General features: G+C 35.4%; 10 protein-coding genes and 1 non-coding gene across 15 annotated transcripts; 5 read left to right on the top strand and 6 right to left on the bottom strand.

Annotated features, from left to right (window-relative positions):
- Nucleotides 1–62: 62 nt before the first annotated feature.
- LOC136411778 (sialin-like) lies at nt 63–5,444 on the bottom strand. Of its 3 annotated transcripts, none has more exons than XM_066394487.1 (9): nt 5,437–5,444; nt 2,923–2,985; nt 2,641–2,867; nt 2,353–2,589; nt 1,430–1,549; nt 1,189–1,374; nt 753–1,032; nt 460–701; nt 63–405 (listed from the first exon to the last, which is right to left on the bottom strand). In XM_066394487.1, exons 2-9 carry the CDS (start codon nt 2,948–2,950, stop codon nt 202–204), a joined length of 1,524 nt encoding a protein of 507 aa, XP_066250584.1. In that variant the 5' UTR covers nt 2,951–2,985; nt 5,437–5,444; the 3' UTR covers nt 63–201. The 3 variants fall into 3 exon arrangements, with proteins under 3 accessions (XP_066250584.1, XP_066250585.1, XP_066250583.1); XM_066394488.1 differs by lacking the exon at nt 5,437–5,444 and adding an exon at nt 4,638–4,686; XM_066394486.1 differs by lacking the exon at nt 5,437–5,444 and adding an exon at nt 4,469–4,598.
- An 873-nt stretch (nt 5,445–6,317) lies between these two features.
- On the bottom strand, nt 6,318–7,288 carry Urm1 (Ubiquitin-related modifier 1). The gene is made up of 5 exons (XM_066394405.1): nt 6,959–7,288; nt 6,831–6,901; nt 6,698–6,779; nt 6,543–6,591; nt 6,318–6,487 (listed from the first exon to the last, which is right to left on the bottom strand). Exons 1-5 carry the CDS (start codon nt 7,099–7,101, stop codon nt 6,419–6,421), a joined length of 414 nt encoding a protein of 137 aa, XP_066250502.1. The 5' UTR covers nt 7,102–7,288; the 3' UTR covers nt 6,318–6,418.
- A 29-nt stretch (nt 7,289–7,317) lies between these two features.
- Nucleotides 7,318–8,912, top strand: LOC136411724 (metallophosphoesterase domain-containing protein 1). Its single transcript, XM_066394402.1, has 3 exons — nt 7,318–8,041; nt 8,093–8,319; nt 8,375–8,912. The coding sequence occupies exons 1-3, from the start codon at nt 7,503–7,505 to the stop codon at nt 8,497–8,499; spliced, it is 891 nt and encodes a 296-aa protein (XP_066250499.1). The 5' UTR covers nt 7,318–7,502; the 3' UTR covers nt 8,500–8,912.
- A 1,339-nt stretch (nt 8,913–10,251) lies between these two features.
- Nucleotides 10,252–11,723, bottom strand: LOC136411725 (uncharacterized). Its single transcript, XM_066394403.1, has 3 exons — nt 11,673–11,723; nt 11,283–11,622; nt 10,252–11,173 (listed from the first exon to the last, which is right to left on the bottom strand). The coding sequence occupies exons 1-3, from the start codon at nt 11,680–11,682 to the stop codon at nt 11,071–11,073; spliced, it is 453 nt and encodes a 150-aa protein (XP_066250500.1). The 5' UTR covers nt 11,683–11,723; the 3' UTR covers nt 10,252–11,070.
- A 1,452-nt stretch (nt 11,724–13,175) lies between these two features.
- LOC136411467 (TP53-regulated inhibitor of apoptosis 1-like) lies at nt 13,176–14,040 on the bottom strand. Its single transcript, XM_066394045.1, has 2 exons — nt 13,763–14,040; nt 13,176–13,610 (listed from the first exon to the last, which is right to left on the bottom strand). Exons 1-2 carry the CDS (start codon nt 13,907–13,909, stop codon nt 13,518–13,520), a joined length of 240 nt encoding a protein of 79 aa, XP_066250142.1. The 5' UTR covers nt 13,910–14,040; the 3' UTR covers nt 13,176–13,517.
- A 406-nt stretch (nt 14,041–14,446) lies between these two features.
- Nucleotides 14,447–15,866, top strand: tex (THO complex 3 homolog tex). The gene is made up of 6 exons (XM_066393972.1): nt 14,447–14,673; nt 14,735–14,924; nt 14,980–15,151; nt 15,198–15,359; nt 15,510–15,595; nt 15,651–15,866. Exons 1-6 carry the CDS (start codon nt 14,494–14,496, stop codon nt 15,821–15,823), a joined length of 963 nt encoding a protein of 320 aa, XP_066250069.1. The 5' UTR covers nt 14,447–14,493; the 3' UTR covers nt 15,824–15,866.
- A 299-nt stretch (nt 15,867–16,165) lies between these two features.
- parvin (beta-parvin) lies at nt 16,166–17,654 on the top strand. Its single transcript, XM_066394392.1, has 5 exons — nt 16,166–16,359; nt 16,461–16,550; nt 16,611–17,185; nt 17,239–17,482; nt 17,537–17,654. The coding sequence occupies exons 1-5, from the start codon at nt 16,248–16,250 to the stop codon at nt 17,611–17,613; spliced, it is 1,098 nt and encodes a 365-aa protein (XP_066250489.1). The 5' UTR covers nt 16,166–16,247; the 3' UTR covers nt 17,614–17,654.
- A 943-nt stretch (nt 17,655–18,597) lies between these two features.
- Tbce (Tubulin-binding cofactor E) lies at nt 18,598–21,661 on the top strand. 2 transcript variants are annotated; one of them, XM_066394339.1, is made up of 8 exons: nt 18,598–18,747; nt 18,833–19,067; nt 19,124–19,327; nt 19,740–19,928; nt 19,985–20,378; nt 20,429–20,560; nt 20,612–20,783; nt 20,833–21,661. In XM_066394339.1, the coding sequence occupies exons 2-8, from the start codon at nt 18,874–18,876 to the stop codon at nt 21,123–21,125; spliced, it is 1,578 nt and encodes a 525-aa protein (XP_066250436.1). In that variant the 5' UTR covers nt 18,598–18,747; nt 18,833–18,873; the 3' UTR covers nt 21,126–21,661. The 2 variants fall into 2 exon arrangements, with proteins under 2 accessions (XP_066250436.1, XP_066250438.1); XM_066394341.1 differs by having other exon boundaries at nt 18,605–18,747; nt 18,822–19,067.
- A 148-nt stretch (nt 21,662–21,809) lies between these two features.
- TRNAI-AAU (transfer RNA isoleucine (anticodon AAU)) lies at nt 21,810–21,883 on the bottom strand. The gene has a single exon. It is a non-coding gene; the product is annotated as a tRNA-Ile (tRNA).
- A 343-nt stretch (nt 21,884–22,226) lies between these two features.
- On the top strand, nt 22,227–25,047 carry LOC136411450 (chromobox protein homolog 1-like). Of its 2 annotated transcripts, XM_066394026.1 has the most exons (4): nt 22,227–22,370; nt 22,431–22,534; nt 24,034–24,617; nt 24,677–25,047. In XM_066394026.1, the coding sequence occupies exons 1-4, from the start codon at nt 22,346–22,348 to the stop codon at nt 24,699–24,701; spliced, it is 738 nt and encodes a 245-aa protein (XP_066250123.1). In that variant the 5' UTR covers nt 22,227–22,345; the 3' UTR covers nt 24,702–25,047. The 2 variants fall into 2 exon arrangements, with proteins under 2 accessions (XP_066250123.1, XP_066250122.1); XM_066394025.1 differs by having other exon boundaries at nt 22,233–22,534.
- A 587-nt stretch (nt 25,048–25,634) lies between these two features.
- On the bottom strand, nt 25,635–27,776 carry Arp6 (Actin-related protein 6). The gene has a single exon (XM_066394024.1). The coding sequence runs from the start codon at nt 27,669–27,671 to the stop codon at nt 26,022–26,024; it is 1,650 nt and encodes a 549-aa protein (XP_066250121.1). The 5' UTR covers nt 27,672–27,776; the 3' UTR covers nt 25,635–26,021.
- Between the last annotated feature and the right edge of the window lie 146 nt (nt 27,777–27,922).

The raw sequence follows: 27,922 nt of genomic DNA, 5'->3' as shown, positions 1-27,922 counted from the left end.
CAAAATCAGTGGTGGCACTGTGGTGGTAATTAAATGAATGGAAAAAATCGTATTCGGAACACTGAACAGCGCGCACTTCCTTTATTAACTGAAACACTATTAAATCTCTCATTTTCAACTTAAGACTAGACAATACCATAAGCACAATACAAGACGAATCACGATAATATCACTTGATTAAAATTGTGGTCAAAAACAGAATTACACTTTTTCCTCGGTAGTACCGTCGAAACCTTTATTGTCAATTCCGTGCTGAACGGGCTTCTCATTAGAGCAGTCTTCATCTCCCTCGCATCTATTCCAGGGCTGGATTTCCCCAGACCCAAAAATGGCAAAAAAGAGGCCACAGGATATGTAAACTATGGCCCCAATGTAGAAGATTGTGTGCCACTCCTCCATCCCATTCTAAATAGAGATATGTTACGTAAGATAAAAGGAGATAGTGCAGGAGTATGTTACATGGTCGGCTGTAAGGTACCCCACTAACATGGGGCTCAAAAACCCGGTGGTGCTGCCCAAGCAATTTGCAATGCCGTAGAGGCTGCCTGCAAAGTTGGGGGCCAAATCCTGAGCGTTGGAAAGGTTGGTTATGGTGCTGGCCCCATTTGATGCTAAAGACAGGGTAATGAGGAAGATCACCCAAGTGGCCTGGCACCCCACAAAAGTCTGACCAACCAACAGCAGTCCCGGCACTATATGAGCTGCAAATCTCCCCCTTAGCACCCAACTCCTTACCCTAGAAACCAACTTACAGAAAACAGTAAAAGTCTTCCGGATGGCAGACTTGGACATCGAGCCTCTCTTGATGATGGAATCCCCGACGATGCCAAAAACAAATCCAGCAAGCATTCTGGCTAAGTAGGGGACTGCAGCTAGGAAACCTGTGTTTCCCAAATCGAAGCCTAAGACTGACGACATGAACTTAGGACCTGCAGTCATGAGAAAAAATAGCCCCCAGAGATTGCCGAATTGGGCCACCCCCAGGGCCCAAGCTGGGAGGGAGGTGAGTATTGATCTGTAGGGTGGAATGCACTATAAGAAAGCTGTTGTTAGTAATTATCCGCCCAAACTCGCAACATCGAGAATATCAAAGTATTTGGATGTTTATCTGGAAGATTATTTTGTTGCTACGAAAATTATCCCCCTGATTAACTTATCATCATCTCGGTAGTCTGTCCCTAAACCTACTTTCTTAGCTGACAAAGTCCCCGAGAGACCATTAACAATGTACTCCTTTTCGGAGCACCCAATCCAGGGGTGTCTCTCTGGGCAATCATAGACTGCGACTATCCAGATAAAAGTCCAGACCAGCACCAAAATTCCTGAGATATAGAAACCCCATTCCCAGCCCACATATTCGATGACATTGCCTAGGTAATATCGAGTTTAATATGGGGGTGTTATGGGCAGTTTTAGAATGCTTGCCTAGCAGAGGCCAGGTGACGACAGTTCCAAGGGAGCCTCCAAGGGTAGCGCTTATGAACTTGCCCTTTTCGGCGGGCGGTGCCCATCTGGAGATAAGGCAGTGAACTGCGGGGTACACGATGCCCTGAAAAAGTAGTTTCCTAAGGGTTTTAGTTTAGGCCCCGGATTTTGAGTTTCGGTTTCGGATTAACAATCTTCGGCTAACTTAATGAGTAAACTTTGAGGTTTTCCTGATGAATAATTTAGATAATTGGTTCGTTGTTTGCTTAAGGAGATACGTTTTGTGGTTTAAAACGCTTTGGTAAGCGCTAAACTTATCTGCTAGAAAATAATATTTCTTAAAACTTGATGTAGAAAAGCCTGACTGATGTGCAAATGCGGAAACTAGAAATTTTACCTTGAGAATTATTTCATTTATCAAGACCCTACAAAATCTGATGCGAATATTCTCTAAATATTATAATGCAATTTCTTCAAGTTTTGAGGATTTGAGAGGAAAATGCTCTAGATTTTGGAATGATCCACGTCGTTGCAAGCGAAACAAGAGCAGATATCCTCTAACTCTAACGTAAATTCTCTAAATTTTACTACAAAAATTCCTTATATTTTATTACGATGTCTGAATTTTTCTGCGTTAAATATTCCCTATATTTCATTTACAAAAAACCTATAAATTTGACCTCAATAGGTGCCTAATTCTCTAAATATTCTACGCATATTGAGCAACTATATATTTTATAAACCACCTTAATGCGGCAAATATTCCAAAAAATGTATAACGGAATTATAAATATCTTACAAAAAATGCCGTCTAAATATACGACTTGTGTTATAATGAATTAAGGACTTCTTAGCAATATTCTCTAATTTCCCGGTGAAAATTCGCACTACTGATCATTCACCTTCAATTCAAACTGAAATACTTACCCCAAACAGGCCAATAAAAAACCTTGAAACGATCAACCAATATGGATGCCAGGAGGCACAGAGAGGCCCCAGCAACGTCAGCAGCGCACTGAGGGCAAAAGACACTGCAACCGACTTGCGAGGACCAAAGCGCTCAGCAACGGCAGCACCTGGTATGTTACTGAGCACAAATCCCCAAAAATAAGCCCCGAGTATCAGTCCTTGCAGTCTTGAGTCCCAGTCGTAGGTAACTGAGTACTGCAATTCCCTAATATATCCCTATCTCTTTATAGTGACCAAGCGTAGTACCTTTCGTCCTATGCGAGTTTCAGAGCTGATGAAGGTTTCATTGTCAGAAATCGAAAAATTGCCCTTATTTAAGGCCGTGCATTCAGGCACGGCTGCTGCAGTCGCGTTGGATGGGGTCGTGTTCACCATGGCGATGAGGATTAGGGACATATTGGTCCTGAGGACGTAGAGGACGAGGGTGCAGGTGAAGAGCATCAACCAAATTATCGATCTCATAGGGATTAAGGCTGGAGTTTACACGTGGAGTGAGAAATTAATTTCTCCTCTAAAAGGGATACTTACGAGGTTTTTGGACCTTGAGGGCAGACATTTTAGGATCTTGTGGTTTAAACGTTGACTCTCGACCTGAAAAAATCACGCAGCAGAATATCTAAAACCGATAGTTCTCTCTCTACTCAGACGTACACACAGCACAACGCTACTTAATTACAGCCGCCATCGCAATTACCATAATTACTAAGCCAAATTATCTATTCGAAATATTTTAATGTTTTGTATCGTCTTTTTTTAGATTTTATTTCTCTGAATTAGTTTACGTGCTGCACGTAAACGGCATTATTGTGGATAGTAGCTGCGTGAATTACAAGTTTGTTCGTGATTTAATGTGAAAAAACGAATCTTTCTCAGGTATATCAATCAACCTCTCGGAGGTAATTAGTCCGGGAAATTTACAAGATGATCCATAAAGAGACAGGATAGTACTTAACATGAAAAGCTTCGCAACAATTTTTTTTTTTTTGGAAAAGTGTTGTAAGGCATCAAGGAAATTTACATCGGATTTCAGGAGAAGTCAGAACAATATTCAACACGAATCTCAACAACACCATAAAAAAAAATTAAGAAGATTTTTTTGCAAATTTGCATCTGCCTTTGAAAATTACCTACGCCACTGGTATTTTTTGCCTAATTAAGCCTCAAGTGTTGGGTGCTATCAAAAAAATTTACAGCAGACTTCAGGAGGAGACAGAGCAGTACCCAACACGAATCTCATCAGATCATGGAAAACTAATGTATAAGAAGAATTTGTTGCAATTCTGCGCCTGCCTTCCCGAACTTAACTACGCCACTGATGTTTTTTTTTATAATTATGCCTCGGGCGTTACGTTATGTAGGAAAATTACTTGGGGGTTCATAACATCATAAACAGACAGAATAGTGTGTTGAGTGATTCTAGGTCTTGTAAGAAAGTCGCAAAATGACCGCAAGATCGAATTTTTAAATTTCAATTTTAGCAATTAGCCACGGCTCAGAATTTCATCCGATCTTGTCCATCTTGGGTAGGATCCATTAGCTATGTATTAAGTACGTTCGAGAATTTTTTATATTTTTTGCAATTCATTTTTCAGGGGTACGTGGCACGAAACTGTACAGAAAATGGCTACAAAACTGAGATTATTGCTCTCCTCGTGTAACAGTTTTTATGAATAATTTTTTAAGCAAACTTAGATAACGAGGTTTCGTAAACATAATGAAGAAATTTAGAAATCCCGACTTGCTCCACGTTCATCGTGCAAGCCACAGCAAATTAAGCACCAGTTGACCTGCAAGAAAACCTCCCATTTCGAACTACAGGTAAACATAACAATTAGAAATTATATAATTAGCGGTTAATTTCCATCTGGTGGCTAACGAGGCACGTTTCCGAATTTACCCAACTAGAACACCGAATAAATACTTGAAATATTTACTAAAAGGGACTGAAGAAGCACGACCCCTGACCCTACCTTTAAAGGAGGGGTTGGAAAGTAAGTTCTCAGAAATTAATAGGTAAAGAAAGCTTTGACTAGGAGAATTTTCCCTAAGTTACCCTCACTTACTTGTAACTCACCTGTCGATAATTAACTAAAAGTATTAACGAAAAACAAACTGGTCAAATAAAAATTTACGCAAGTACTTTCACACATTAGCTTGACCGCCAACATTAAACATCAACATTAAACGTTCCTCGGACACATCAATAATAACGAATGGCATTGATTTGAACCAAGGTACAGTACCATTATTTACACAAAACGTGGCTTTTTCTATCGGTACCACATTTTGATGCCAAATCGTCGCATACGGAACCACCTAATAAAGTGTGTTTGGGTCTCGCTCGGCCCGCATTAGCGCTTAATTAAACTAATAATTAAAATCAGATAAAAATGGCATTGTGTCTAATGATTTTTTCAAATTTTTGGGCAACCTGATTGCTTGGTGGAAACCGCAGTTTAGTCCCAATTAGAGACTAATGCGGGCGCGAGGAGTATCGAACAGTCCCAATTTTATTCGGGGGAAAAACTGAGTTAAATTATCAGTTTTTATCGTAATCATAAATTGCGATATTATGGGCATTACCATGCCCGTAATCAAATTCTTTGTTGAGCGAAGCAATTTCAGGGTCCGAGCCATGGATTATATAAACCCATTACGACCCATTAAAATAACAGCGAAGTTCTATGAAAATGCGATTACAATGCAGTAAAAAATTGGATTTTTCATATCAGTCGAATGAAAGTCAGCCTCTCTTTTGCTCTCACGAGGTCTCAATAATCCTAATTATCGTTGTACCATTCGTCACGCCATTTCCATGCCCATGCATACCCAGTTACATAAGGTAATTGCATGTATAAAGAATAAACAATGTAGTAATTAACGGGTTGAATGTGGTGTGATAAGTACTTCTTTAATAGTTTTTTAATTTATTAGTCGAATTATGGTGCAAACACGACCACTAGCCATTTTGAAGTTACCTGTACTAAGAAATTTGGGGAAATCTCCGCAAGCATATTAGATGCCGATGCACGTAATAATTACCTACGGGGGATTCTACATCCTCTTCAATTTATAATCAAAATCCTGAAATTCCTAAATTTGCGCTAGGCATCTGCCATTAGCGAGTCGCCCCGTACTTCTCAGTACCGAAGAGATAGACAACAAGTTCGAAGATTCTCTTCGTTACCGCGATGACCGTTCAATTTTGCCGGATTTGACCGTTCAATTATTGCCCGAAAAATAGCACCTCACTCACTGTTCACGACCTCCCAAAGAAGCAAATTTCGTCTATTCTGACCTTCACATTTATCGTCTTGATACCACGTAAGTTATGTTATTTTTACCATGATTCGTGACATGGCCACATAGCCATTCTAGATTATTTCCATCGGCAATAGTCGATGCCGCAAGGATTAAGACAAAAAACTGTGTATTGAATCATAAAAGCTGAAAGCGTTACACGGAGTATTTGTCGGGAATTTGGGCTTGTGGCTGTATTACGTCCCTGAATTTTCGAGTATCTTGATATATGGTGAACTCCCCTTCTTAAGCGTCATTCCGGGTTAAATTCTGCATTCCTGTGAATTCTAATGCCTCTATTACTATGTAGAGACATCGCATATCCTTTTTTTGTAAACAGGGGCCACTGTTCCCATCATAGGCATGGTAGGAAATGGACGTAAAATTGGAGGCATTTACAAGGAGCAACAGTGATTTAGTAACAATACACCCAATCGCTTTTAGCAGCGCTATAATAATCTTATCATCACCTCATAAGTCAACATTGTTTAGAGCTCTGATAACGCCCCGAACTTCTGCATCGATACGTAGATTAACGTGAGTGTGTTTCTTCATTGTCTTCTTTCCATTATTATTTTTGCATTTTATTTGAAATGAATAAATGTAACAAAAACTCAGTGTAATAGTTTTTATGTGATTTATTATAGTACAATACAAAAATCCTTAATTAATATTAAGTTTATTTAATAAAAAATTGTTTTTTTAATAAAAACTGGCTACTCAATTAACCACCATGAAGGGTGGATATGAAAAGTATGCAATCATTCGGTTGAATTTCATAGTTTACAGTATCCTGAAAATATAAATTATCTTCAAAAACATTCTCAAATGCTTCAAATAGTCCTCACCATAAGTTCCCAATCTATGTCATTTACTAAGACCAATATACCAGGCCTCCTGAAAAAAGCAACTTTCAAGAAATAAATTCTTTTCTTTCATAGCTCGTACACATGATTTCTATCATTCATTAAAGTCTTCTATTCAAATAAAAGGAAATACTCACACAGAATTATCCTGGATGAACAGCTCAGGTCGGTCCTTCAGCAAGTTATCTTTTAACCAGAAGAGCAGCCTCCTAATGGTCCCTGAAAGAAATCTTTGACTCCCTTTTAACTTGAAATTACTACAACACTCACATGACTTATCATCTTGTGGCAAATCTAAAAAGCAACTTTTCTTGTTGTCGAATAGCAATTCTGCGCCTCCTCTGGAAAATAGCAATTTAGGCTTCCCATTTCAAACGATGGTTTGAGGGCATACGAACCCGAATTCCACTTTAATTTTCATGATAATTACCTTCGAAAACCTTTCACATACAACGGAAAATTCGAATAATAAATGAAAAATATTTTCGCTGTAGAAAAGGATTAAAGAAGTGAGGTTAAATCGGATTATAAAGGCAAGCATAGACCCCTGATTTCGATTTATGGAGATACGTCCAATAAGAGAGAAAGTGCTTGCGCGAAACTATATGTGTGAAAGAGATAATAAATATATAAAATTGAAATTTTCCCCTCTCTTATGTTATATCTCTCTCACACATATTACCACTTACTATTGAAAACCACGCTTTTTATCTCTCAGGCCACCTTTGTTGATTTATTTACATAGAAGTTACGTGGATATTCTTTCGCATTGCAGATTATAACCTTACTTTTGAACATCTTTAAACAATCCCTTTTAAAAACCCCCATTAGATAATCAATTTCACTTAAATTATCACTGAAACTCCCCCAAATTCAACTCAATCCATACCCAGGAATGTCAAGCTTCTCCAATCAAACTGATCCCCAATTGTAATCCCCCAAATGGAGCCTCCTACAGTGCAAATCCATCCCTTAACCGACAGCCCAACAGCTGCCTGGAAAGAGATAAGCAAAACTCAAAAGATAATTAAAATCAACGTGAAAATTCCCCAGAAGCCCGCGGATGAAAAAAAACTACGTTTTGTCTGCATGAGTGACACTCATTCCTTAGTTCGAAATATCATGTTTGATATTCCAGATGGGGATGTTTTCATCCATGCAGGGGATTTCACCAAATGCGGACAGAAAGAGGAAGTGATTTCGTTTAATAAATGGATCGGAACACTGCCCCATAAGCACAAAATTGCAATTGCAGGCAATCATGAGTTAAGCTTTGATGAGAAGTTTATGCATATATTCAAGAAAAAAGTAGCCAGTCAGAGGAAAGATATTGAGGATGAGGTACCTCATTATGGGAAAACTAGAGATAATATTAATGAAGCTGTGAATACTGAAAATATAAGGCAGTACTTAACAAACTGTATTTATCTAGAAGATTCTGGGGTGGAGATATGTGGGATTAAGATCTATGGTAGCCCTTGGTGAGTGATAGCTCTGAATATTCTTAAGAGTTTTGATTCAATACTCAATAGGCAGCCTGAGTTTGGTAATTGGGCCTTCAACCTCCCTCGAGGAGGGGATTGTCTATCAAAATGGAACTTAATACCTGAAGATACTGATATTCTAGTAACCCACACCCCTCCATTAGGACATGGAGATTTGGTCTGTTCAGGAGTGAGGGCTGGATGTGTAGAACTACTTACAACAGTTCAAACCAGGGTTAAACCTAAATATCATATATTTGGACATATACATGAAGGTATGTTTTGGAGAGAAAGTTGGAAAGGATGCTTATTTTAAGAGTCTTATTGCAGGTTATGGAGTGACTTCAGATGGGAAAATTATTTTTATCAATGCTTCAACTTGTGATATTAATTATATTCCCAATAACTTGCCTGTAGTTTTTGACATATCCATAAAATCGGGACATAAACAATGAATTTTTTAATTCAGCTTAAAACTCAATTATTACACTCTCGTCTATATAACTAGTCGGTCAATTTTATGATTTCTTTAATTATTGGTTTTTCCCTTATAAATTTATTAGGGTTGAGACATTTCCAGTAATTGCCATAAGATTTAGTTACCATTTTATAAACATGAACAGAAACTGCTGAACAGTGTAATTAAAGGGACAAGGTCAAAATATTTACATTTGGCTAATTAAAGGTGTTATAAATTCTTTAGGAGTTATTTTGTCCCTATTTAACTGACCCTGTATTTCTAGTCTGGTGATTCCCATGAATATTTGCTGAAATTTTACTTAGTTTCTTTTGGTAAATTGAAGACTTTGTTTTCCAGTATGTATTTGTAGTTCTTAACTTTGCATATAGATATGTACTATATACAGGGTGTTTTTTTTGGTGTGCCTACCATTGCTATCTCCGAAACGGTGAGAGTTACAACTTCGATTAAATTAGACTAAATTGGTCTCTTATGGAGCTGATTAAGGAAACCACTTCAAGGTTGCCACATTTTCAGTAGTTTCCTAGATATTTGAAAAAGTATGAAAATGGTCCAAAACTTCAATCTCTCGTATTTCGTACACTGTTTGTGGCAGAAAAGAAGTTTAAATTACAAAGTTTCACAACTTTTTACTCTCTACAAAACGACATATCGAACGTCATTGTACAGCTTTTAGTAACTAAGTAATCGGTATCAACTTCATTATTTTAAATACAGACCTGGAATTTTTATTTCATATTTCGAAAGCGCTTTTTATTCCTAACAGAACCATGTATAATATGTTTACATTTATTAACGTTTCAACCCGCATAATTCATCATAAGACTATTTTTTATTTACCTTTTTAAACTACACTACGTACTAGGTCACTATGGAAACGATTTTTTAACAAGTTTGACATTTATTTGTCAAATAAAGTTATTTTTAGATTTATTTAAACTTAACCGCTGGATAGGAAATAGCGGCCCAATATTATAGCCACCTCGTTTTCCCGATATGACTCCAACGGATTTTTCTATTTAGAGAATAATTAAAGACAAAGTTTATAAAACCCCACCAGAAAATATTGACGACTTAAAAAATAAAATTATCTTTGCGTGTCAAAGCATTACACCCAGAACACTTAGAAGCATCCACAAAAAACTAATAAATAATGTACGGTTATGTCTAAATGCGAATGGGAGACACTTTGAACATTTAGGATAATTATAGATTAATAAGAAAGAGTATGTAGTGTAGTTTAAAAAGGTAAATAAAAAATAGTCTTATGATGAATTATGCGGGTTGAAACGTTAATAAATGTAAACATATTATACATGGTTCTGTTAGGAATAAAAAGCGCTTTCGAAATATGAAATAAAAATTCCAGGTCTGTATTTAAAATAATGAAGTTGATACCGATTACTTAGTTACTAAAAGCTGTACAATGACGTTCGATATGTCGTTTTGTAGAGAGTAAAAAGTTGTGAAACTTTGTAATTTAAACTTCTTTTCTGCCACAAATAGTGTACGAAACACGAGGGATTGAAGTTTTGGACCATTTTCATACTTTTTCAAATGTCTAGGAAACTACTGAAAATGTGGCAACCTTGCAGCGGTTTCCTTAATCAGCTCTTTAAGGGTCCAATTTAGTCCAATTTAATCGAAGTTGTAACTCTCACCGTTTCGGAGATAGCAATGGTAGGCACGCCAAAAAAAAAAACCCTGTATATGCTTATAACACGTTTATTACCAAAAAGCGTCTGAAGAAAACCTTTTAAGTTAAGTCATATTTTTGTGGTATCATGATCACCTTTAGACTTTTGGTTCTTTCAGCACTTTTAGCACTTACAGCGGCATTTCTTTTGAGTAAGTGTTTTTATTTGAATGAGTAATAATTTTAAGATATTGATATTGTCCATTTAACTTCACTTTTAAGAGAAGGTATGTATTTTTTTCTCGACGTACTAAATGGATTATTTTTCATGTTAAAAAAAAATATCTGTATTTTTCAATCATAAAAGGACAGCTAGGTTTTCTTTTGCTTATTTTGTATTGATGCTATTAGTTATTAAATTTTCATTGCAAGTAGTGCAAATTTTTGCAATCATTGTAAGTGCACATTTACCTTTACATACATTTACTTGTCATTGGAAATGAACTCTTTTTATTAGTATTTTTTATTTTATTACATCAACTGCTTTTGGACACAATTGTGGATAAAACAAAAACTCAGCTGATACATACAAAGACTATAAGGGTTGTTATACTTCACACCCCAAAATGCCCCATTTGACACCTATTCCCAAACCATATTCCCTTTACCCCCAGGTACCTACCTACCCCCAATCACCACCAAAAAATACACTGCACTAATCTTTTTGTCTCACCTAAACCATTGGAAAAACTTTTAAGCAAAGGCATCAAAAACCTTCTCAAATCCCCAGGTAGGTACCTGGGGAAAATTAAATAAATTTATTCAGAATTTTTTTTTTATTTAGAAATTTGAAATTGATTTAGAAAATGAAAATAAAAATAGGTAATTCAAAATAATATTTTACTTTTCTCATACTTCTTCATTTGAACTATTACTGCTATTACCACTACTACTTGTTTCTATATTACTATCACTACTACTTGGTGGTGTGGGTAAATTTCCAATTTCCTCTCTGAAAAAACATTAAAGAATTAATGTGGACATTTTGTACAAAAAGTCAGAAGAGACTTTTTAAAAGTATTGTATGTATATAAAATGTTACAATCACGTTGCCTTATTACCTTAAAAAATGTTCTAATTCCCTTAAGGCAGCTGTATAATAAACTGATATTGAAAACCTAAGTACAGCTTGCATTTGGTCCCTATATGATATTTGGATTGTACCCTCTCTTTGGTTGGGTGTATATCCATTTATTTCTTCCAATAATATTATATACTGAAGTGCTTGATCATTGATACAAGAAAACACAATTTTTTGCTCTCCTTGAGTTACAAATTTTAAATTAGCATCAATGGCTAATATGGGATTTAATAATTCTAGTCTGCATGGATGGTTCATTTTCAGTCTCTTTTTCAGTTTACCCCACTGGAACCTTCTCCACTCTTCTACTAAGATTTCATCTGAAAATGAAAAGATTATTTTGTTTTCAAAAGGTGTTCGTTATAATTACTTTTTATCATGATGATTATAAAAAATCACTTCAGATAAGTTAAAGGTTAATGTTATTGTTTGATGTGAAATGTCAAAATAAGCGCACGCGTAGCGTTAGCCAGAATTTTATTATTGATTGAAGCAGGACTCTGTATTGTAGGGAAGTTATTCTTATGTAGTATATCTTTTTGCCATAAGATGGCGCGATCATATTGAAAATATGCCTAAAAAGTTGGAAGATTAATTCATTATAAATATATTGGAATATTTTTTATTATTTTATTAGCATTCTTTCTAAAAACACATACTTTTATAATTATAATAAGCAATTGTTTAATGTTATGTGCAATGTGCAAAACATTTAAACCATTTTGATCTCCCTTTTGTGGTGCATATTTGATGTTCAGTTACATACAAACACATTTGTGGTTTGATTTATAAATTTTTAATTTTTTCCTCAACTTGTTTATGTGAAACTAATAGTAGATATTCATTCTGGTAAATTTTTATTATTCTCGTAGTTGGCCGTGGAAAAGAAATAATGACAGTTATTGTACGTTTTTGTTTTTCGGTGGCTGTTAGTAGCAAAATTAAAGTGAAACTTTGAATCAAAATGGAAGAATACACAAACGCTGATATTCTCAATTTTGATGCAATGCAAGTAATAATTGTCATTATTTCTTTTCCACGGCCAACTACGCGAATAATAAAAATTTACCAGAATGAATATCTAAAATTAGTTTCACATAAATTTAATTATTTCGAAAATGGTTTGGAATAGGTATAGGTAACCTTAATACAGTTCGATAGAGAGTTACATTTTCTACTTGACACTGCTTAAAGTTACAGGGTGTCCCATTAAAAAAAAACGACTTTTGCAACTTCAAAAATGTAAATGTTAGGAGCTGAATTTTGGACACCCTGTATAATACTAAGCCATATAACTAGTGAAAGTGTGAACCTAAGACTATGTATTGACGTTCTGCAAAATATGAAGATTATGCCTTTAATAACTGCGGAGATATGCAATTTTAAAATTGGTCATTACAGAGGCACGTTTTTCATTCCAGGTCAAATATCTCAAAAACGGTAAGAACTACGTATAGAACATTATACAGAAAATGTACCTAAAACATTATGTAGAATCTAAAAATAAAATAATATACTAGGGGTTCCATTTGAAATAAGCAAGTTACAGCTATTTCCGGTTAAACTGGAAGCGACAGCAAGTTGAAAATATTTTTAAAAAATAGTATATGTCGAACTTAACTCCAAATTTTCAAATTTGTATCACTTTTAGATCCTAGTAAACTTCTAATGAACGGGTTGGGTGAATAACCCTGTATACCACTACTTAGCTAGAAACATTCATTTCATAATTCAACAAATCATTAGGCAATTATTTCTCAGTAGATTTTGTACCGCCTTCAGTGATGCATATATAGAATCGTTTAATTTAGTCTTAAATTATATATAGACTTATTAATTTATTATTTGTTAGTGATAAAAACCATTTTCTTAGAAACAGTATTTTATTTTAAACAATCAACTTATACCCTACTTTAGAGAAACTAGTGGTTTCCACTCAAATTAACTAATAGGTACAATAGTGCCACTACGTTATTCAAATAGTATACTAAATAACACTAATACTCATTTGATCTCTTTCAATATCTATCAATAAATTAAATCTACCTATAAAGGCAAATTCTTATAAGAATCTTAAATTTCCCATATTTTCAATAATATTATGTGAATCATACAATCCTCTGTCTGACAACATAATCAATACACTTTATGGGGTCACAGAAATGTTTAATGAGAGATAGGCAATGATTATTTATTTATGAGATTGTAGTAAGGGTCATGACCCTTGTGGCTGCTTTTTCTCCTGTGGAGTCCCCAAAAGGTCCTTTGAAACTTCATCAAAGTCCAAATTCTGTTCTTTCATGGCTTTCTGTGTAAAATAAATGGAAGAACTGTTCAGATAACTGACAATTATTTCATTTATTATTCATAGATGAAGTTAGATTTGTCCTAAGCAGGGTTGCAGTGATAGAAGGACGGTGCGTGTGGACAATGTAGGGGAAAGACTGAAGAATCACTTACTTTAACGCAGTTCTGGTAAACTCTTAATAAAGGAGCACAAATCGAGTCATTGGTCCGCCCTTTTAAAAAGTGATCTGCAAACCAGGAATTAAAGCAGTCATCGTATTCTTTCTTTAAGTCGGTGCAGGCTTCTCCAATGCTATTCATTTCACATTAAATTTGTAATTTTCAGTCAAAATTTACAAAGAAACAGCGAATTTCGTTTAGAATTTAACAGGAAACTGTTGTAAAACACCAAATTATTAGGTTAAAGTTTCATTTTAATTATAAGGTTCAGTTCAGTCATTTGGCATGTAGACCTTTAGTATTGTCATATTGCCTGCCATGTTATGAAATCGAAAACGTGACAATTAAAACTCATTTGTTTTTTGCCTTACTTTCCAAGGAGTTAATAAGATTTTATTAGGACTTAAATTTTAATTCTAATGAATTTACTTATTTTTTGTAATAAGTATCTACAGCCTTTATTTGTAGGTCTTAATTTTTATGTACTTCACGTACCTCAGAAACGAGAAAGTTACAAGAAAGACGTTTGTGACACCACGCGCTGTTGCCTTTTTAATTCATAACTGGCAATGTAGGATAAAGACATGACTCTACTAATGTTTTGTCTCTTGTCACATGCGGAGTTGAGGTTATATTTATTATCCGGTAAACAAGTTCATAGAGAGGAAAATCTTATTTTTTATTGTAATAATAAAAATAATAAGAACAAACTTTTAAAAGAGAAAATGCACAACGAAAAAATCGAAGAATTTCAAAAATATTTTAAAAGCCACAGTAAATCCAAGGAGTATCTGGGGCATAGCTCCAAAGTGCACTCAGTGGGATGGAGCTGTGATGGTAGAAAACTAGCGTCGGGTTCATTCGATAAATGCGTCTGCATCTACACCCTAGACAGGGACAGATTGGTAAGACACCCCCCCCCCAACAAAAACCTTAATATAATATGCTATATAATTCATAACTTAGAATAAGGAAACAACATTCAAAGGCCATGGTGGTTCTGTGGATCAGTTGTGCTGGCATCAAACCAACCCAGATTTACTGAGCACTGCCAGCGGAGACAAATCAGTCCGTATTTGGGATACTCGCGTGCAAAAGTGTATTGCCACTATAAACACAAAAGGAGAAAACATTAACATTACCTGGTCTCCAAATGGTAAGAAAGGGATGGTATTTAATGCTATGCAGTTTGATGTAAGTGTCTCTTTCAGGAAATGCTATAGCTGTTGGTAATAAAGAGGATTTAGTCACATTTATTGATGCTAGGACTCATAGAATCGAAGCTGAAGAGCAGTTTCACTTTGAGGTGAATGAGATCAGTTGGAATAATACCAGTGATTTGTTTTTTCTTACCAATGGACAGGGCTGTATTCACATTCTCAAGTAAGTTTACCAGGTTAGTTAAAATTTAATGCAGAATGTGAAATAGTTATCCAGAATTAAAGAAGCAACATATAATTAAGGCCCATCCAGGAACTTGTATATGCATCGAGTTTGATCCAACAGGCAAATATTTTGCAACAGGTAGTGCTGATGCTCTTGTCTCTCTCTGGGACATTAATGAGTTGGCATGTCGGAGAGTTTTCACAAGGTAATGCTTTATTAATTATTGCACAGGATTACTCCATATAATGCAGGGTGTGAATATCTATTCTTATCTTACTTTTCTATTTATAATTGGGTCATCCTGTGAAACGTAAATATATGAATAGACATAAAAAAATAAATATTAATAATTTAGAATGGATTGGCCAGTGCGGACCATTTCATTCAGTCATGATGGACAACTACTAGCCTCGGCCTCTGAAGATTTATTGATTGATATTGGTAAGTTGCAATGTTCTCAAAAAGCTCGAAATGTTTATGGGAGCGAATTTTACAGGTTTTGTGGAAACAGGGGATAAAATAGCAGACATCAATGTGGAGGCAGCCACCTTTACAGTGGCATGGCATCCTTCCCAATACTTTTTAGCCTATGCCTGTGACGATAAAGACAGTTATGACCGCAAGAGAGACGCAGGGAGCTTGAAAGTTTGGGGCTTTCCATCCGATTAATATTAAATTTTTAAATTTATTTTTAAGTTTATGATTTGGTACTGGAGTAAATGTCTTATATAATGTCAGAGAAAATACAATAAAAATTCCTATACGACTGTCAGTGTTTATTTATTGCGGCGTTAAAGTGAATCTCCCTGTATAATTTAAATAGTCTAATAGTTGAGAAATTTGCATTTCGCTTCCTTCCTTTTCCTCCTTATTTACACCATCCTGCCGTGTGTTATTTTCTGTCTCTCTTTAACTCATTCAAGATGTAACGTTGTCACGTCAACCTAAAAATCTTAAAAAAACCATCAACTGGTACGGAACGATGTTCAAAATAATTGGTAGTCATACAGCCTTCATGAGTTAATGCGGCAACGCCGCGTGAATCAAGGCTGACCCAGAAATAAATAAGAGCCCTGAAACTGTGCTAAAAACCATGTCTACATTAAGACCAAAGAGCCCCAGACCTATAATAGAGCCCAAACCTAAAGATGAGACAATTTGGGACAAGCTGGGAACATTAGGGCGCAAGAAACGCATCAAGGAAGGTAAAAACTGACATCATTACCTAATATGGTCCTGTTTACAAATACGACCAAGGTGTGGTAAATATTGAAGTTTTTCTTAAAAATTTCCTCTTGACTTCTAGTGCAAGAGGTGCAGACCGAAGGAAAATATGCCATTGACTCTCCTGGGTACCCTACTGCCCCTCAGCTGCCTCCTGAGGAATATAATTTGGGTAAAAAACTACTACAAAATTCCATCTGTAAACTTATTACTTTATTGCCCAAACTTGCAGAAGAAAACGAGGAAAGATGCATCATTGAACAGAATTCTTTGAGTGACCCCAAATTTGTGGAACTATGTGATGTGCTAATTGAGTGGATAAATGATGAGCTAGCTTCACAAAGAATCATTGTTCAAAACCTTATTGAAGACCTGTATGACGGTCAAGTCTTACAGAAGCTCCTGGAAAAATTAACTGGAGACAAACTAGATGTCCCTGAAGTGACTCAGAATGAAGAAGGTCAAAAGCAAAAACTTGCAGTGGTTTTGGCCCATTTTAATCAAGTGCTTGGAGTTCAGAGGCTAGGACACAACAAATGGAATGTTGAATCAATTCACTCAAAGAACATTGTTGCCATTATTCGCTTGCTTGTATCCCTTGCCAGGCACTTCAGGCCTCCAGTTCGCCTCACAGAAAATGTGTCTGTGGATATGTCTGTCGTAAAGAAGAAGGATGGTCAGTTGATGTATAAGAAAGTAAAGGAGAGCCTCACTACAGCCTATGATGATGTGGGAATGAGGTGTGAAAGGGATGCATTTGATACTTTGTTTGATCATGCCCCAGACAAGCTACAAATTGTCAAAAAGGTATGTATTGTATGATTTTTTCAAAATTGATCAAAATTGTTTCAATATTATAGTCTCTCGTAACCTTTATCAACAAACACCTGAACAAGATGAATTTTGAAGTTACTGAGCTAGAAACCCAATTTCATGATGGTGTCTACTTGGTGATTCTCATGGGCCTCTTGGAAGGATTTTTTGTACCTCATTATGCCTTTCACTTAACTCCACAGGAATTTGACCAGAAAGTGCATAATGTCAGTTTTGCATTTGAGCTTATGCAGGAGTGTGGGCTTCATAGGCCTAAAGCAAGGCCTGAAGGTTTGTTGGTTTAATGTATCTTTCATCTCTTTTGAAACAATAATCTAATTTCAGATGTGGTTAATATGGATTTAAAATCTACATTGAGGGTACTGTATAATCTGTTTTTAAAGTACAAAACTATTGTTTAATTGTGCCTTAAAGTTGATGTAATAAACAACTAAAATGAGTGCTTATAGCGGTTAATAAAGATAATTTATTAAAAAAATTTAGTTTAACATAATAGATTTTAACTGTTATTTTGATAAACTTTTAATAAACTAATTAGTTTCACATAAAATTGGAATACATATTTTATCAATCACCTCTTCCTCGCCCAATTGATCTCTATACAATAGACTATCAAAGTATAAATCCCATAAAACACTCAATCCCCCCTTGGGCGCTGTTGATGCACAAGAGACTACACAAAAAGAGGCACTATGAGTGGTTCTGCCTGAAAATGCAGTGGCATCTAATAAAAGTGCAATTAAAAAAGAGACACTCGTTGAGTCCACAATATTGCAATACTGATCAATGTTTTTTAATATAATCACATTAGGTAAATGCCTCCACTTGTGAATTCCATTGAAATGTCTTGCAAGGGCTTCGAAGTTGGGCAAATATCTGTTACAATGTTACTGTAAGTTATGAGGTAGTAATGAAACTAAGATTTGACATACATGAACATTATTAGCTGCAAAATGTCCTTGCAAGGCGGCTCTATAGCTTTGGGAAGGTTTTCGAAAGGTTTCACTGAAATAAACCAAACTTTGCGCCCTTGTTGAGCTATTTTTATTGCCAGCTGCAATGTTAAATTGTATATGTAAAAGATTGGTGTAATTGGTGCTATAAATACCACTACCTTAAAGAGGATAGAGTCTACATCATCTCCAACTAAGAGAGTATTAGCCATTCGAGTTTTTATTGGGGATTTTGGGAGGTTTTAATTTAAGACAACTTTCGTTTATTGTTTACTTCTTTTGAAGAAACACATATTAGCGCGATTTTTGGACTTCACTTTAATTGGTCTTAGTTGCTCAATACGACTAAATTTATCCTTGTTTATTATAGGTATATAGAATGAGACACACATAAATCTCATGTCTCATCTCTTAAATTTCACAGCTCATTACCAAGATGGCACCTTGTTTTTAATTATATTGTTAAATCAAGAAATGTCACATCTGACATTTCACCCCAAAATAAAATAAACCCTAAAAAAATCTGCTGAATTTAACTCAAAAAAGGGATGCAAAGCCGGTTTCTTTTATGATTTTGCAGGGGTAAGTGACCAGCAAGTGTGATAAATTCTCCAACCCTCTCCCATACTTACTTCAATTCAACTTCTAACCTCCAGCATTGTTTCAGTGTGTATTCAGAGCATTTGTTCCATGTAAAACCAAACAACCATGGTTTCCAGCGAAAATTTGGACTTTACAGAAGCAGTTGGATGTAGAATAGAATCGGTGGGATATTTTGGTGTAGTGAGATTTATAGGAAACCTACCAGGTCATGTTGGCAATTGGTATGGTATAGAATGGGATGATCCAGATCGAGGCAAACACAATGGTACTGTCAATGGAGTTCAGTATTTTCAGACCAAGTATGAACACAAATAACTAGCTTAGGAGGACTTTAGGGTTATAATATTTTTTCCAGGCATCTCACTTCAGGTTCCTTTGTTCGAAGGGAGAAAATAAACTTTGGTAAATCACTTATAAAGGCCATTATAACTAAATATGGGGAAGAGGAGAGTGATATTGTAAAGAAAATTCATGAACAACAGATAGTTAGTTTGCAGAAAACAATCAAAGCACCCTTTATAGAGTTTGTAGGATTTGATAAAGTTAGCACAAAGCAGAGGTATGTCTACTCAGATTTTAAATAGATATAATGATATCCAAACATTTATAAATTCACTTATTGTCCATTGGTAGACAGTCAAACTTTAAACTGCAGATTGATCAAGGCTCCATTGGAATTTTGAAAAAAGACCAAGAACAAAAGTTACTTTGAGATTTAAAGTTTTCAGTGCTTCACAAACACATTTTCAAGAACAATTTTTTTCAACATTTTTCCAGCCAAATTGATTCTGTGTTTAAGAGTATAAATCTATACCTTATCTTAAACTAAACAGCAATCACTTTTTCTTTCATCTAAATAAACATTGTTATGTTGTTATATTTATTACTTTATGAATAAAAAATATTGAATTTCTTCCCTATAATACATTAATCTAAACAGCTCCTATGGTTTACTAAATAATTTTTTTTAGTGATTTTAAATCACTGAAAGTGGTGAGTGTTAGAGCACACCATGTAAGCAGCATAGAAGAACCACCTGCATTACAAACATATTTCCCAAATATTAGACAACTGGATTTATCCAAAAACTTATTTACCTCTTGGCAAGATGTTTTTGATATTTGTACTCAATTGAATCAGCTCTATTCGCTCAATGTCAGGTTTGTTTTAAAGCAACCTCATATGATTCTGTTTTTAACCTCTCAGTGATTTTCAGTGAAAACTTATTAAAATTTCCAGAAAGCTGCAGCCACATTTTTCCTAACATCACCATATTTATTTGTGGTTTTATGAACCTCACATGGCCTGATATCATAACACTTTCAAATGTATTTCCTAATATTAATGAGCTTAGAGCAAATAACAATCAAATAAGTGACCTTTTCACTGAAGAAAAGAATAATTTTCAAAACTTGGAAGGTCTTGATTTAGAATATAATCCAATTAAGAGCTGGGATGAAATAGTCAAATTGAAACACATAAAGAGCCTGAACAGTTTGTCAATAGGGAGCATTAGTTTGGAGAAAATCGACTTTAAGACTGACTCAGCTAAGGTGGATTATTTTCATAATTTGACTAAATTATCCATTAGCAATAATGGGATAAATGATGTAAGTGATTAGGGGGATTGAGTTGGAGATAAATAGCTGAGAGGTTTTAGTGGACGTCCGTTAGTGAATTGAATAGACTTCCCAATTTGGAGGAGCTTAGGTTTTTGAATAATCCAGTTTTAAATGCTGAGAATGCAGATACTGCCATAGCACTTGTGGTGGCTAAAATAGGGACTTTAAAGGTGACTACAAATTTTCTCTTTTTTGAACTCACTCATAATTGAACCATTTAGCTTCATAATGGAAGGAAGCTGGTAGGGGAATTGAGGATAGGAGACAAGTTTAGGCGTGGATGCGAATATGACTATTTGAAAAAGTATGGCTTGGAGTGGTTGCGAGTGAAAAACAGCCCTGAGAGATGCTCATTTCTTAAGCAGCACAATCGTTACTTGGAGCTCATTGACTGTAAATATTCCACATTTATCAAAGACATTTTCTTGACTTTAAATTTCAGTATATGGAGAGCTTCAAGCAGATGAGCTAAAAGTGGAGGACACGAGCAAGTTAAAGGACACTCTTATCAGCCTGAATCTCCTTTGCAACGGTCGATCCGTAGTGAAGAGAGTGTCTCCGTCAATGTTGGTGCAAAAATTGAAAATTTTAAGTCAAAGACTTTTTAAGCTACAAGATATTCCCGAGCTAGTTTGCCAAGCCGAGAGTACGTTCGAAATTCCCCTCGATGATGAGACTAAAGAGCTCAGTTACTTTAGCGTGAAAGATACAGACACTATAGTAGTTAAAATTTGATACACATACTTACTTTTTGTACGACCAGCCTATTTTTGAGCGATTACTATACATTAAGGCCCATTTCCTGGTTGCTAAAGCTAACAAACTAGGAAGTCATTTACTTACTGTTCAGTACCAGTACCAATAGTTACCGTTCAATATAGAATTAATCACAATTTTTTTAGGTTTTTTCAACCATCAATGCTTTTGTGCATATATCTCATTCTGCAGATAGCTTTTTCTGCAATTTGTTCAGTTCCACAGCAACCAAAGAATGTTCGTCTGCTAATACTGTTTAATACTTGACTTAATTAAGTCATATTGTAGTAGTTTCAAAAAATGATTGCTGAAGTATTGTGTTTATACAGAACTGGTCGTACAAAAAATAGTATAAGCATCATGAACAGTAATCGGCTTTACTGGTCTTGACACTTAATATACATTTTTTAACTAAATAATACTTCTTGTGATATGTTATGGTTTAATTAATTAAAAAAAAAACGATATTTTTTCGCTATTAAATTTTATTACAATAATAAAGATTTTATACAGAGGGTATTTACTAATTTATTGATCAGGAAAATACAATTAATCCACTTGTCTTGAATTACCCGACTTACATCAAACCTGCTACAAATGATGGTAAATCGTTCCGACTTCTGTATGCAGAGGATTTGATTTATAAAAAATTGAAAAAAGTTTTGGCCCATGAGGGGATCGAACCCGCGACCTTCGCGTTATTAGCACGACGCTCTAACCAACTGAGCTAATGGGCCTGTATACTTTTGTTTATTTAAGTTGTTTATCTAGTACATGTCAATCCTCCCAAGATGAATCATAAACCATTAGATACTAAATATTTGCATCATTTTAGTAATTGTTCATATATTTCAAATTTATTTTTAGCTTATATTAAAACAGGAGATAAATACATTGCTGATAGAGTACCATTTCGTCACATCGGACATATCAACCTCACTTTATTTATAGGAAGAATGAGGCATTGAAAAGAGATAGGCAGATAGTCGACTGTGTGTATAAAATCTACTGTTATGTCTCTGTCATTCTATCTCACCTCACCTCTTTGAGTTTGATGTTTGAGTGGCGTTGTAATAATAGGTTTATATCTCTGGTGCCCACTGCTGACAAAAGCTGCTGCTTTCCAATTCAAGTGCTTCCAAATTATTCCAGTCTCAGGATTGTGTCATTTTGGTTGAAGCGCAGCATTTACCTTCTCAATGAAGCGTAAAAGTGGCAGGAAAAGTAATAAAAATGCAACGAAGGAAAATGGAATGAATCAAAATGACACAGATCCCATTGCAGGCGATGCTGGAGAGACTCGAGAGAAGAGGGGCAGGAAATCTCGAGGACGGAAATCCATGCACAATACCGACTCAGAGCCGGAATTGGAAACTCCAGTCCCCGAGGTAAATTGTTGAAATATGGGGCCTTTTCCATGTTTACTATTTACCTTACAGTGGTGTCAAGACTTCCTTTTCGCTCTTAGAAACCATTTCAGCCGTTTTATTCTCTATTACCAAAAAAAGACGAAAAGTAATATTCCTACATTTAATTCTCCATAAATCCTTATCTGCGTTTTGTTTAAATTACAGGCTGATTTCATATGAATTTTAGCCTCATAAGCAGAAATAGCAGCGAATTTTCTTAGTGTCTGATGTAGGCAACCCAACAAACACACGCCTCGCTTTTGACGATTCAAATATTGAATCCTTCCTTAACCCTCCTGGGCACATTTTTTTATTTTGATTTAATTTGTTTTATATCTGTAAAAACGTATGAGGAAAAATATTAAAACATCTAGAATATCGTGTGTTTTGCAAAATTTGTAAAAAAATTCTTGTTATGATACATTGCGATTATACAAGGTGTATCTTAATAGTATGGCAAAAAATCAGGGGGTGAATCTGTGGATGATTTTAAGAAAAAAAGTTCATATGAACATTGGTCCGTTTTTGCTTACCGTCTGAAAGTACAGGCACAGGTGATAAAAAAATGTTAAAAGCTTTTTCCTAATAAGTCTATTCCAGTATTAGATATTTCTGTGAAAATTGGGGAGCATAAAATAAGCGTAGATAGCGTCTTGTAAGGGGAAACGATATTTTTAATTCCACTAGTGGCATCCCTATTGATGCGACCTTGAACATTTAAACAAAAAATGTGATACGCCAGTGGTTTTCTTTAAATAAAAATAATTTTATGAATACTCCATATTTCTGTGAAAAAGGGTCTCTTGAATATTTTTCATAACGTTAATCGTTTTCATGAAAGTAATAAAACGCAACAATCTGTAACTAAAAAATTGCCTAATTTAGCAATTATTTCGGAAAAACCATATTAATTTGAGAACTTTGACACCCTGTAGCGGAAAATGAAGCCACGTTGGATGACCGTGTGAAGCGTTGTACAGTCATTACAGGAACACCTTGTATATATACAAGTTGCTTTGATTCCTATATTTTTTTAAATTCCTAGCCTTTTTTTAAAGCCTATGCCTTGATTATTTTCTCAAAGTTCCCACATAATCTAGCTCCCATTGCTTTTTTCCTTATCTCGTCATAGCTCATCTGCTTATTAAAATCTCTAACCTTGTCCTACAAGGGGATGAGAGTTATTACAAAACGTGAAGTTGCAGCGTTTAAAATTCGAAAAATGCCGTAGATATTCTAGATTTCAAGGTTGTAACATTAAACTTTAGTAATTATTTATGTCCAACGCAGGGCGAATTTGGGATGCAACAAAGACTTCATTTAAGTACCATCCAAACCTTTTTTTATTCATCACTGACAATTCATTTCCAAAAACTTGTATTGCGGGATCGTCAAAGAAATTCTAAATTATCAATCAGTAACTTGAGTGTTGTTAATCATATGGAATTTAACCAGCACATATTTTCCTTCTATTATAGGCCGCATCCACACCAGAAACTGACCCTCTAGCTCCAGATGAAGAAGACGAATATGAAGTGGAGGCGGTTATAGACGAGAAGATAAAGAAGGGAGTGCGTCATTATTTAATCAGATGGAAGGGCTACACTGAAGAAAGCGACACATGGGAGCCGGAAGACACTTTGGCCTGCCAGACCCTCATCAAAGAGTTCAAGAGAAAAGCAAAGAAAAGGGACAAAGGCGATAAAAAGGAAAAAATCCGTAGGTCTATACAGAAAGAGAAAAAGGGTGAAAAGTTGGAGGAACATTGGAACGAAAACGAGGATTTTGAGGTGGATCGCATCTTGGACGTGTATTTCCACAAGAGTGGTAAAAAAGACTTTTTGGTGTCCTGGAAAGGGTATCCAGCGTCTCAGAATTCTTGGGAACCAGAAGATAATATGGATTGTAAAGATCTTATTGCCAAATACATGGCCAAAGTCCAGCAGGCTAGACAGTACGATGAGAAGGAGTTGCGAGTCAGTAGGCGGCCGGTCAACCGATTAGATTTTCCCATGCACGAGAGCAAGAGGAGATTAAGCAAACGGCACACTGGCAAACAAAGGTAAACTGCCATCAACCACGTTTTCCAGACCATAAGAGATCCTCTTTTCCGATTTTCAGGGTGCACTACTTCGACGCGGAATAGTAACTAAACATACATAAGTCGTTTATTGAGTATTCTAGTGCTAAGTTCAGATATGTAAAAACTATGTTCATTTTATAATTTAGATATCCTGGATGTTTTCGTGCATGTCGAGCTTCAACGATTTGTTTTCACAATAGTGTAAAAAGCACTTACAACAAAATACTTTCTGCATCGTTAAACAGTGTTTAGGTGTTCGTATGTATGCCTTTAAGTATTTTAATGATCTGATGGATTTATAAATAAAATTTATTTATGTTTTTGGGTTTCGAGAAATTCCATGAACTACGAAAAAACTTGCATTTCTCTGTAGTTGCAGATTTCATATAATATATTATTTACTTGATAATATTCTTACTTTTTAAATTTTTTGGCGCTACCCTGTATATTTCTGTTAATTTCTAAGTATGCGTTCTATGACTTTTGAATTATTCCTTTTTTATATCTCTTTAATAATGCTAATAGCGTTTTTTGTTAGCAAATCTAGTGCAGAAAGTGTATTGTACTACTTGGTGCATCCCATAGGAACATACGCACTTAATGCATTTTATTCAGATTAAGGATGAGGCCCATGATGTTAATGTATAATTTCAAGATACTATCACTCCTTAAAAAAATCAATTTTTTAAACGCTGATTTGTTTATACAGCGACGTATGTATATAATTCCATATTAAGATAATTCAAGTCAGGTAGAGCAGGCACATTAAAGGCTAAAATGATAGAGCTTTTATTTGAAAACAGCTTGATGTTATGGATAATAATAACACCTCCGTAGGTACATAACTGATGTATTTTTAGTATCGACTTGTAATGTCGACTATTTGGATGATAATTAAAATACGAGAATAGTCGGCACTTGCTATCTTAGTACATAACTTTTTCATGTGCAATAAACATTTATTTATTACTCATACATTCAAGTTGCCAGAAATTCTAGAAAATATAACAATCTCAAAGCCTATTTACACATTAGTGAAGAGTCTGGTAAGTTATTCTATTTAAGGTAAATTTGAATTAGTGAACATGAACAAAGTTTTAAGAGGCAGAAAAGATGGTTTATTTACAATCAATAAAAGTCTAGTTAACTGATTGGTGTAGGGAGTTTCATAATTAAACAAAGAGTTACTATACACAGCAAATTACAGGAACCCTGGGGAAGAGTTGCTATAAGGGTGGCTAAACATGGAACGAACTTTTGACTGCACAGTGCTCCCACTGATTATTATTACAATTAAAACTGCATGTTTATGTACCAAATAATTTTAGTTATTTGCCTTTGCACAGATATCAAATTAGAAAATTTCATCCTCAGTTCTATTGTTTATAAATATGAAGTACTCCCAAAGGGAAACAACTCACTGCTCTGCAGCAAATCACTCTCAACCCCTTCCTCCTCAGTTGCTAGTAATTCCTCAGACCCTTTATTTTTCATAGGCCTTCCCTGCTTCCTCCCACCCTCATACAAAGCCAGCTCTTGTTCTCCTTCCTCAACCATTTTATTCACATCCTCCCTCTCACCACTTCCACCCTCATCTTTCTGCTCCTCATTATCTACTTTAATTATATCGCTAATGGAGTTAACAATCTCATTTTTTCCAAACACTCTGGGTTCTAAAGATCGTAAATACCTATAAGTCTCCTTGGGTTTGTCCTCTTCTTCTGGCTCAAGAAAGCTGTCATCTAACATAAAGTTGTTAAAGCGCTCTTGAGTTATTGTTGGACCCAATTCCTCATAGTCCTTTTTGGTCACTAGGTGGCTGCGAAAATCATGGGTTCTCAAGAGGGCTCTGCCACCCTTCCATGGGTATGTAATTGGGTCTTCATCTTGAAACAATTTTACTTCCCAAGAGTCTGGAAGTAAGGAGCGCAGCTCTGCATACATTCTGTCTTTAAATCTGGGAAATTTGCAGTTTCCTCCAACTAAAATTATGTTTTTTGCCAATGATTGACGGTGCTCTTTTGGGGAGCTCATAATGGACTTTACCACTGCCTCAGCTATTCCCATGCTTTTCATTCCTATATCTGAGGGATGGAATAGTATTTCTGGAACTACAAATCTTTCATTATTCAATCGCAAGATTTGATAGCTCTCCTCTTGAGGTTCCTTTTTGTTTGGATCTTGAATGAAACCCCTGCGAATCATGTTAAAATCTGGAAGAACATAATTCTTTACTATAGAGTTTGATTTTAAAGGTTTGGCAGCTTCAGCTAATTCTTGTTTAATATCTGAGCACACATAACAAGTGTCTTCTTTCACTTGGTTAATCACATAAGTCTCTTCCATAACATTATACTGTCTATAAGAAATAATATCTTTAAGGTGATTTGTCAGCAACTTTCCACCAACATTTAACCTTCGAATGGCTCTCAGGAATTTGCAGCCTCGAATATATGGTACTACATGAGTGAAACTAAATCCAGTATCTACCACTAAACATGCATCACTTTTTGTGAGTTTATTATCTTTGGCATAATGTAGATAAGCTAAATCTGCAGGGTTACATCGAAATAAACTCTGAACTTCGTATTCCTCAAAAAAAATCTCATCCATGCAATCCTGAATGGATTTGAAGTTGATTAAAGGCTGTGTTACAACAACTGGGTTTTCCTCTATAGGGCATACATTCTTGCTAAACACATGGTCCCATACAGGTTTTTGCACTTCCCATCTAGTGATATATCCTCTTTCACAGGGAAGCAAGAAATAGAGCCCTGAACAGTCCCGGCACTCATCTATTTGCTTCCCTACAAACAATCTCTTTCGTTCAGATTTCGCCTTCATGATGCAATTGGGAATGTTTTGGGGTTCAGCGTCAGTGGAGTACCCAGCTTTAATGGTATAGGAACCATTATCAATGATTAAGGTCTTTAAACCGGGTGCTTTCGGCTGTTTTGGAGAGATTTCCTTGGGGCCGCTGCTACTGCGGCGTCTTTTCATGGTTCGGGTAGGTCTAGGGTCCCAGTCAGACATAGTTTTAAAGATAGTTCTGGTCTAAATACAATTTAAATTCGATGAAAGTACTTTTTTGTTTGAAATAATTTACCGATAAATAAAGTAGTTTTTTGAGGTTATGATGATCAGGAGATGACAATTGCAAGAAGAAATGACATCTTCTAGGTTAATTCTAGGTCTCTCTCCTACCCACACGGCATGTATATTGCAAGCAAGGATAGACATGCTATGCGCCTTGTTCAGCTCATTAGATTACAAATATTTCCATC

The sequence above is a fragment of the Euwallacea similis genome, chromosome 10, assembly GCF_039881205.1.
Source record: "Euwallacea similis isolate ESF13 chromosome 10, ESF131.1, whole genome shotgun sequence".
NCBI classification, from domain to species: Eukaryota; Metazoa; Arthropoda; class Insecta; order Coleoptera; family Curculionidae; genus Euwallacea; species Euwallacea similis.
This window is presented reverse-complemented; position numbering and strand designations above follow the sequence as displayed.

Excerpts from the sequence above, each read along its gene's own strand:
- LOC136411778 (XM_066394487.1), bottom strand. The coding sequence starts at position 2,950 with ATGTCTGCCCTCAAGGTCCAAAAACCTC. Across the intron at positions 1,550-2,352 it reads TTTTTATTGGCCTGTTTGGG|GGCATCGTGTACCCCGCAGT; the intron begins GTAAGTATTTCA and ends CTACTTTTTCAG. Across the intron at positions 1,033-1,188 it reads GGACTTTGTCAGCTAAGAAA|TGCATTCCACCCTACAGATC; the intron begins GTAGGTTTAGGG and ends GCTTTCTTATAG.
- Urm1 (XM_066394405.1), bottom strand. The coding sequence starts at position 7,101 with ATGCTTGCCTTTATAATCCGATTTAACCTCACTTCTTTAATCCTTTTC. Across the intron at positions 6,902-6,958 it reads AAAATTAAAGTGGAATTCGG|AGGAGGCGCAGAATTGCTAT; the intron begins GTTCGTATGCCC and ends GCTATTTTCCAG. Across the intron at positions 6,780-6,830 it reads GCCACAAGATGATAAGTCAT|GGACCATTAGGAGGCTGCTC; the intron begins GTGAGTGTTGTA and ends GATTTCTTTCAG.
- LOC136411724 (XM_066394402.1), top strand. The coding sequence starts at position 7,503 with ATGGAGCCTCCTACAGTGCAAATCCATCCCTTAACCGACAGCCCAACA. Across the intron at positions 8,042-8,092 it reads AAGATCTATGGTAGCCCTTG|GCAGCCTGAGTTTGGTAATT; the intron begins GTGAGTGATAGC and ends AATACTCAATAG. Across the intron at positions 8,320-8,374 it reads ATTTGGACATATACATGAAG|GTTATGGAGTGACTTCAGAT; the intron begins GTATGTTTTGGA and ends GTCTTATTGCAG.
- LOC136411725 (XM_066394403.1), bottom strand. Across the intron at positions 11,174-11,282 it reads GAATTAGAACATTTTTTAAG|AGAGGAAATTGGAAATTTAC; the intron begins GTAATAAGGCAA and ends ATGTTTTTTCAG.
- LOC136411467 (XM_066394045.1), bottom strand. The coding sequence starts at position 13,909 with ATGAATAGCATTGGAGAAGCCTGCACCGACTTAAAGAAAGAATACGAT. Across the intron at positions 13,611-13,762 it reads TTTACCAGAACTGCGTTAAA|AAAGCCATGAAAGAACAGAA; the intron begins GTAAGTGATTCT and ends TATTTTACACAG.
- tex (XM_066393972.1), top strand. The coding sequence starts at position 14,494 with ATGCACAACGAAAAAATCGAAGAATTTCAAAAATATTTTAAAAGCCAC. Across the intron at positions 14,674-14,734 it reads CCCTAGACAGGGACAGATTG|AATAAGGAAACAACATTCAA; the intron begins GTAAGACACCCC and ends TTCATAACTTAG. Across the intron at positions 15,152-15,197 it reads GGCTGTATTCACATTCTCAA|TTATCCAGAATTAAAGAAGC; the intron begins GTAAGTTTACCA and ends AATGTGAAATAG.
- parvin (XM_066394392.1), top strand. The coding sequence starts at position 16,248 with ATGTCTACATTAAGACCAAAGAGCCCCAGACCTATAATAGAGCCCAAA. Across the intron at positions 16,360-16,460 it reads CAAGAAACGCATCAAGGAAG|TGCAAGAGGTGCAGACCGAA; the intron begins GTAAAAACTGAC and ends CTTGACTTCTAG. Across the intron at positions 17,483-17,536 it reads GCCTAAAGCAAGGCCTGAAG|ATGTGGTTAATATGGATTTA; the intron begins GTTTGTTGGTTT and ends ATCTAATTTCAG.
- Tbce (XM_066394339.1), top strand. The coding sequence starts at position 18,874 with ATGGTTTCCAGCGAAAATTTGGACTTTACAGAAGCAGTTGGATGTAGA. Across the intron at positions 19,328-19,739 it reads AAAGTTAGCACAAAGCAGAG|TGATTTTAAATCACTGAAAG; the intron begins GTATGTCTACTC and ends AATTTTTTTTAG. Across the intron at positions 20,784-20,832 it reads TTACTTGGAGCTCATTGACT|TATATGGAGAGCTTCAAGCA; the intron begins GTAAATATTCCA and ends TTTAAATTTCAG.
- LOC136411450 (XM_066394025.1), top strand. The coding sequence starts at position 22,346 with ATGAAGCGTAAAAGTGGCAGGAAAAGTAATAAAAATGCAACGAAGGAA. Across the intron at positions 22,535-24,033 it reads TGGAAACTCCAGTCCCCGAG|GCCGCATCCACACCAGAAAC; the intron begins GTAAATTGTTGA and ends CTTCTATTATAG. Across the intron at positions 24,618-24,676 it reads CGGCACACTGGCAAACAAAG|GGTGCACTACTTCGACGCGG; the intron begins GTAAACTGCCAT and ends TCCGATTTTCAG.
- Arp6 (XM_066394024.1), bottom strand. The coding sequence starts at position 27,671 with ATGTCTGACTGGGACCCTAGACCTACCCGAACCATGAAAAGACGCCGC.